The sequence below is a fragment of the Phalaenopsis equestris genome, unplaced genomic scaffold, assembly GCF_001263595.1.
Source record: "Phalaenopsis equestris unplaced genomic scaffold, ASM126359v1 Scaffold000359, whole genome shotgun sequence".
NCBI lineage: Eukaryota > Viridiplantae > Streptophyta > Magnoliopsida > Asparagales > Orchidaceae > Phalaenopsis > Phalaenopsis equestris.
Genome location: NW_018164801.1, coordinates 814,476 through 822,363, shown reverse-complemented (window position 1 = coordinate 822,363; position 7,888 = coordinate 814,476). Strand labels below are relative to the sequence as shown.

The 7,888-nt window shown below is 33.6% G+C and overlaps 1 protein-coding gene across 1 annotated transcript in view; it reads left to right on the top strand.

Annotated features, from left to right (window-relative positions):
* LOC110026224 (probable DNA helicase MCM9) overlaps window positions 1-7,888 on the top strand; it is a 73,035-nt gene that overhangs the window by 25,809 nt on the left and 39,338 nt on the right. The window contains exons 9-13 of the mRNA XM_020727091.1: window positions 1-64; window positions 271-363; window positions 1,086-1,202; window positions 2,454-2,526; window positions 4,502-4,568. The exon at window positions 1-64 is cut by the window's left edge and continues 1 nt beyond it. Coding sequence (XP_020582750.1) covers window positions 1-64; window positions 271-363; window positions 1,086-1,202; window positions 2,454-2,526; window positions 4,502-4,568 — 414 coding nt within the window. The remainder of the gene's footprint in view (window positions 65-270; window positions 364-1,085; window positions 1,203-2,453; window positions 2,527-4,501; window positions 4,569-7,888) is intronic.

The window sequence follows — 7,888 nt, the reverse complement described above, 5'->3', positions numbered from 1 at the left end:
AGGAATGCTATTCTTCAAGGGATTTGCCCACAAGTTTTTGGTCTCTTCACTGTGAAGCTTGCAGGTATGCAGAATTTATATGGATACGTTATAGTATTATCTAAATGAAATATATAAAGTAATTTGGAATTTCAATTGAGAGTTGCTGAAATTGCTGTTTTAATATTGCATATTTTTAATTATTGTATGCCTAATATATATATATATATATATTATATTAGTTTTTGTGACTCATACGTAGGTGAGATTAATTGAATTTCTTGTTTGCAGTGGCCTTAACATTAATTGGAGGTGTCCAGCATGTTGATGGCTCTGGGACAAAGATTCGTGGGGAGTCTCACCTTCTTCTTGTTGGTGATCCAGGTAGTTTATAGAAAGTTATAATATCTTTTAGTTTCGTCTCTTGACAGAGAAAGTGACTCCACTGATGATGGAAAATACACTCATTTTTCTAAGTGCGGATTCTCGAGAATGGCCTAATAATAGATGGGTTGTTGATGATCTTTAGAGCGCAGTTGATGGTTTTGACAACTGAAACATTTTAATTGGTTTTATTGTCAATCAATCTCTTTTGTCTTTTACATATTTGGTAAATAATTAAAGCATTATGAGAATTGATGCTAACTTGGAGAGGTTGATTCATTTAGCATCTAAACAAATTTAGACAGCTGCCCAAATTGATTAGAAATTAATGCAACTAATTATGATCTGCTGATTGAGTCATTAATTGGAACATTAGTTTGGTTTATTTGGCCTAAAATTAAACTAAATGGGAATTATTTTTAGTCAGGAATAATAATTGAACCTATTTCCGTGTAGTTATCTTAATTAGGCTAATTGAAAGCTAACTAAACACAAGCAAGTATTTGCCCTAGTTTTTTGGTGAACACATTTCATCCTTTTATATGATGATTGATTCTTTAAGATTTTAGCTCTTGTTGCAATTCATATTATTTAGTCGTGATTGACTCTCTAGTTTGTTTCATCATTATGTATTAAATTATCAGTTTTTGATAATTATTTCTTAGATTAATGTTTACTTTAACCGAATGCTATCTCATTCTTGTTATCATAAAATTACTCAGGCACAGGTAAATCTCAGTTTCTAAAGTTTGCTGCTAAATTATGCCATAGATCTGTGATCACCACTGGGTTGGGGAGCACCAGTGCAGGTTTAACAGTCACAGCTGTCAAGGATGGAGGTTATTTAATTTTTCTTTATACGTTTAATTATCTAACACCGATTCTCTTCAAAAATTTTTTATTTGTAATTTTTCTTTTATTTGACCTTTTAACTTACTCTATATCGGAAAAGTTAGTTTGTTAATTGCACTTAGGACCTATTGTTATATTTTATTACATGTTTGAAATTTGCATCACAGATTATTTTAAATTTAAAAAGAGAAAAGAGTTATTTATTTATTTATTTATTTTTTAAACTTATATACATGCATCCCAAACGTGCTTTTAAAAATGTACGTTTTTCTAATCCTTGGTTTTGTTTGATTGTAGAGCCTGGTCCAACTCCAACACTTATGTAATTGTACAAGATTCAAGTATTTCTTTTATGTTTTATATGCATAGAGAGAGAGAGAGAGAGAGAGAGAGAGAGAGAGAGAATTGTAAAACAATCATTTAACAAAACGCCAATTTGGACCAGCATTAGGTTTTGTCCAAAGTGTAAAAGCATCTAACGGCACTTGCTTGATGGTTTGTAGTTCTAATATTGATGTATCTTCTTGTAGTGATGCAAAAAGCATCTAACGGCACTTGCTTGATGGTTTGTAGGTCTAATATTGATGTATCTTCTTGTAGTGATGCAATAGGAGAAGATATTTAGACATATAATTCTTCTTAAGAATTCAAATATGGAGTAAGTAGGCTCTCCTTTTGGAGAACGCAATTACCATTCTTTTTAATAAGGGAAATGGGTCTCTGTCTCTCTTTTTTCAACTCTCTATTTACCGGTTTTGTTTGTTTTCTTTTGTTCTCTTTTTTTTTTTTCAATTATTTTCTTTCTTTTCTCTTTTATTTTTAATCTCTCTCCTACTTTCTATCTATATATCTATTTCTCCCTCTCTTCAAAATTGGTGCCGAGATATTCCATTTAAAATGATTGCAGATGCATTTCTACAGAATCTCAAGAAATCTGAAGAAAAACATATAAAAAAAGTTTGTAAATATTTCAAAATCATCTTATATATGGTTTTGTTGATGCGTCTCATTCAATTTAGGTATAAAACATCGGAAGGGCTCAACTAGTGTGTTTTGATGTTGCTCAACACCTGATGCGTGCCTAAATTGGAATATTTGGCAAAAATGACTTAGAAACTGACTCCAAATGTTTGACTATTTTTGGTATTATTATAGTAATTTATCCTTTAATATTTTCTATATCCAGTAAGTTATTTGATAATTTATTTGTAATGTCCTATAAAATTGTTAAATGGCAGGAGAATGGGTGCTGGAGGCTGGGGCGCTTGTTCTGGCTGATGGTGGACTCTGCTGTATAGATGAATTTGACAGGTTCTACAATGATGCTACTATTCGTAAATTGTTTTTTTGCTTGAATCGCAAAAACTGCAGATGCTTGCTCTCCTTTTTTTTTTTAAAATTCATAATGCTGGGAATGAATTTTGATTGATAATTTTTTATTACTTGTTATTATAATGAAGCTCATGGCATAAATATCTCATCATTAACTTCAAAATTTTTTTTTTTCCTTTGGGAAATTTACATACATACCAAACAATTCTTATGTATTTACATAACATTCAAAGCTTGATATTTACACTTATGATCTATGCATGAAAAGGTGTATTTCACTTTTAAAAAGTAGTATGGTGGTAATTTTGATGTTATGTTAAAAATTTTAGTTGTATGCATGTAAATATTAATATTAAGTGTTAGATATGTAAATACATAAGAATTGTGTGTTATGTATGTAAATACCTCTTCTTTCTTTTTACCGTGCTTGCTTATGTTTTATTCAACCATCAACCTAAATGATAATTTCTACTACTATTAAAAAGTGACTTATGACTCTTCTTAAATAAAATTTTGACATTTAGTTTTCGAAATCAAATCTAAGCCTTTGAGTTATATTTATATTTATACTACTATTAAAAAATGTTTGTATTTAAAATTCCAAGTGCGTGAGAGTGATAAAAATAATCACAACACAAATAAAGTACAAGTAAAACAAGAAGAAACTGAGAAAGGTTCTTACATTTTTTCTGCCCAAATCAGCACATATCACTTTTAATTCTCACCGGCTTTAGGATCTCAATACCACTGGCTACCTCTATCAAACTCCACTAGTCAAGCAAGTAGAGAAACTGTCTCAAGCACTCTTCTAAATGAGGGAGTACTGCTCAACTCATGTTATATTTATAGTGTGATAGACTAGTCCTACAATTCTGCCAATGAAAACAAAAAATGAACTTTTTTATAGCACTCCGTTGAAGACAGACTTTACTTGTGGAGCCCTTGCAATAAATGCAAAACATTTTGACTCTTGCTCTTTTTCTTCAACTGATTTTGCTTAGAAAACTTGAGTTGGAAGGATTTGAAATGAAAAAGATGGAGTCTTACAATGTGGATTTCTAGGTTCTAAGCTCAATGCTATTCCATCTAAATGATTATTTTGTGATTGTAAGAAAAGATTTTTTAATTTAATATATACAATGTTAAATGAAGAGCTCTGACCTTGATTGATATGCAATTACATGAGTATGAACAAAAAATACAGGACTCGATCACATCTCTCCAATTTGGTCAATATATTCTTAATAATCCTTGTACCTTATCAATCCTCTTATCAATCATATAATTGCTTAATTTAAAACATTAACGCCTTCAATTATATATTTGTACCATTAAAACTAGTTCATAACACCAACGGGTTTATGTGGTCTACAAGGAGCATGCTTCTTTGAATTCTTATTTGTGCTTGTATGATTTCTTGTTAATTCATAAATAATGGGCATGTTGATTTGTTATATATTTGCTTAACACAATATTTCATTAGTGCCTGCTGTGGATGACTCTTTAATTTGTTAATATTCAATTAAACTATTCACTTGTAAATTCAATTTAAAGAAATTTACATACATAACACACAATTCTTATGTATTTACATATCTCACCCCTAAATATCCATATTGACACACGTAGCACTTTGGTGCTTTAAACTTATCCTTGAAAGGTGTATTTGAATTTTAAAAAATAAGAATAGTGCTATTTTTTATTTGATATTAACGATTTGCGTGCTATGTGTGTAAATATGAATGTTTAGGTATGAGATGTGAAAAGACATAAAAATTGTGCTCTAGTTATATAAATGCAACTTCAATTATTTTCGGCTAGATATTGTGCTGTAGACAAATAGACAAGTCCTGAACATTGTTTCCTTTCTTCTTATCATCTTTTTCTTTTTGATGGAGCATCAGTAAGCTCTGCTTGCAACTTGTGAGTGTAACAGTTTTATTTATATTTGTAGTATGAGAGTGCATGATAGAGCTACAATTCATGAAGCAATGGAACAACAGACAGTAAGTGTTGCAAAGGTGATCAACGATCTTTGACCTTTCATTTATGTAGGAATTGTTCATGGATGAGAACTTTCATAACATAATTATGAGTATATAGTGCACTTTTAACTTTTATTTTTTGATTTATAACTTCTTTAAAGTATGTTATAAAGAATATTTAACTATGTTTGAACGTGAATAAATGTATTATTGAATTGTTATTTTTTGAAATTATGATTTTTAAAGCTGTGTTTGGTTCTATCTGTCTCCATTATAATTTCATCTTGTTTTATTTTTTGCTTTGATTTTCTTTCGGGTCAAAACAAAGCATATATTTTGTCAAAAGTAAGACAGTCAGAGAGTAATTTTATGTTTTTTTATTAAATTGTCCAACAATAATTTCTTCCAAAATCAAAAGGCCACTAAACAATGCAACTTTGTTCATGTGCAAGTCAAAATCTAAATTATTTCTATCGTATATATTTGACAGCAATGCATCTTAAAAAGAAGATGCAAAATAGTAGTTTTTTTAATACCTATCGTCAGTAGTTACTCTTTAGCTCTTAAAAAATTCACTTCATTTGCCCATCTAACTTGAATTGGAGTCTTTAATGAAAAATGAATATTAGATAATGGGGTAAGTTTTATTATAACTTAGTGGTTAATTACAGTTGTATGATGGCAATTTCAAGAGTAGAAGTAATATGCATTTAAATCATCATATGAATAAGTACTAGCATTTTGTTAGCCTTGTGAAGCCAAAGCACCCAGGAAAGATTGAGAACCTGGCGCTGTTGACCTCATTTTTGGTGAGGTCTAGTCTTCCTCTTAGGGTTTAGAATCTAGCCTTAGGGATCTCCCTTCGACTATCTTAGAACCTTAGAAATGGAGCCCACCTTGTTCTAGAAATCCAAACCACTTCCGTACCCTTTTGGAGTTTCGCGTGTGTGGTATCGACTTCTAGCACTTAGAAGGGTGAAACCAACATGAGGAAACCCAAAAGGGATTCCTATAGGACCATTTGAGCCTTAGGGTGGCCTTCTGCACAATTCGCACTCCCGCGCGCACAAATCTTTGCAATTCGGAGAGTCGACGCGCCCGATTGCTACAATCCACATCACCTGCACTGTTACCTGTCGAAAACTCGAGTAAACTTTTTGAGACGATCGATTGCAGGTCGAAATTTTGTGAAATTTGAATTTTGACGCGTTTTTTACCCGATTGTCGATGACGTCGTCCGAGCGACCCCGAATGACAAAACGGACTGCACCGGCGCGTCCGGAACGTCGATTTTGCTTAAGGAGGCGTTTATTTCACTATGACAACACGTCTGGGAAAAAAATACACATTTAAGTGTTAATTATAATAATAAATAATATTTTATATTATTATTATTATTATAATTAATAACTTATATTAATCTCTAACCTAATTTTATTTTTCTCTCCTTCCCCTCTTCTGTGTCTCGATCCCGTGGGCTTAGGGTTGGCTCGTTTGGTTGCCTGGCCCGCTTTTTCGTGTCATTGGAGGGATTCGTTCCCGCGTTCGCCTCTCGCACGCAAGACAATTCTTGCAGAAGCCCATCCCTCATCTCCTATCTTCTGTGTTTTGCGCTCGATCTTCTCTGCCGCAGATCATATCCAATGCGAGGATCTCATCCTCTGCCTCTCTCGATCTCTCGAGTCATATGCGATCCCTTAATCATTCATTCTCCTTCTCTGGTCTATATGAGGCTCTGTTTGGTGCATTTTAAGGAGCCGAAAAATCTCTTAGGAAGGGAAAACTCTGTCATTTTCTTTTCTCACTTACTTCTTTAGTTTTTTGTAGTTGGGTTGGCTTCCTATTACTGTTGGAGGAAGAGTTGAAGTTGCGAAGTGCTTTTAAAATTTTTGTGTTGTTTTTTGCTTCAAGGAGGTACATTCTCCCCCCATGTGCCTTGCTTCTTTTCCGTTTCCTCTCTGTCGAGCCCCTTGAACTCGGTGCAGTGGACGATATAGCATGCTAGTCTAGTATTGCATGTATATTTTGAAATATCTGGGATTTCTGTGAGAGCATTTCCTTGAGGTGAATTCTTGTGTTGTAGTGCTTTACATTGGCATTAAGATGGTACCTCTTCTTCCTCCTTTTTGAGGTATTCACTTTAAGAGTAAGAGCATGTGAAGGATGAAATGTGAGCATGTTTCAAGGGTGAGATTCGATTAATTGCTTAGGACGGTGCAAACATAGCATGATATAAGTGTTCTTATTTTCTCCTATTAGCTTGAGATGAAATCATAGCATATTCCTATTACTTTGAACAGGAAGGTTGAAACGTGGCTTTGAAATAATTTTAGCTTCTCTTGTAAGCATGTTGGGATATGTATTATGAAGCTTTTCATCTATTTTTTATTTAGCATGAGATATTGGAGAGGTTATTTGGCCTTTCATGCATGTTGGAGTTTCGGCTTTGGCATCTTATGACTTGCTCTTACTTAAAATGAATGCTAGAGAGTTCACTTTACTTTTTATACACATATGGGGCTCGGTTTAGCTCCTCATGAGGCATCTCCCTTGTTCAAATATCTGTTGGAATTGTTTTATGCTTGAAATATTTAGACATGCAGGTTGTTCCTTGGCTTTGGATGGCTCGGTTTTACCTACAGGTGGCAGGAACTTTAATTTTCGTTAAACCCTGAATTTATATCAATACTTGGGCCCTGTTTTAATCTTGTTGAGCTCTGTTTTGACTTTTGATTCTTGTTGGGCTCGGTTTTGGCTGGGTTTTGAGTCTCGATTTTTTTGGATTGAAATGAATAGAGCTCTATCATTTATGGAGGCCTGAATTTTAATACTATTGGGTTTTATTTTGGCCCTTGCTGGGCTCAGTTTTGGATTGTGGTGGTTCTATTTTGGCCATTTGATGGTTGCGGTTTTAGACCTTGTTGGGCTTGATCTTATCTTTTGGATAACCCTGTTTGAGCTTGCGGTGTGGTTCAGCTTTGATTTCACCAGATTCTGTTTTGGGGTGATGTGTGCCTTGGTTTGGGAGTTCGGTTGATTCTCTTTGCTTCCCCGTTCCTTTTGGCAACCTTGGTCTTGAGCTTTACTTGTTGTGCCTTGGATTGGCCGTGGTTGTGAATCTTAGTGGCTGCTCCTTCCTACTCCTACCCGTGAGACTTATTGAGGGTGCTCAACTTGATTTGACTTTTCTTGTTGGGCTTGAATAACTTGAACGATTATGGGGGCATCAAGTGTGTCATCCAAAAATATATGTATGTGCATTATCTATAAAATGAGTTGATTCGAAATGAGTTAGGCATATGTTTTGAGTCTTACTTGGGGAAATTGGAGCTGGTTTAAGATGGATTTATGAAAAC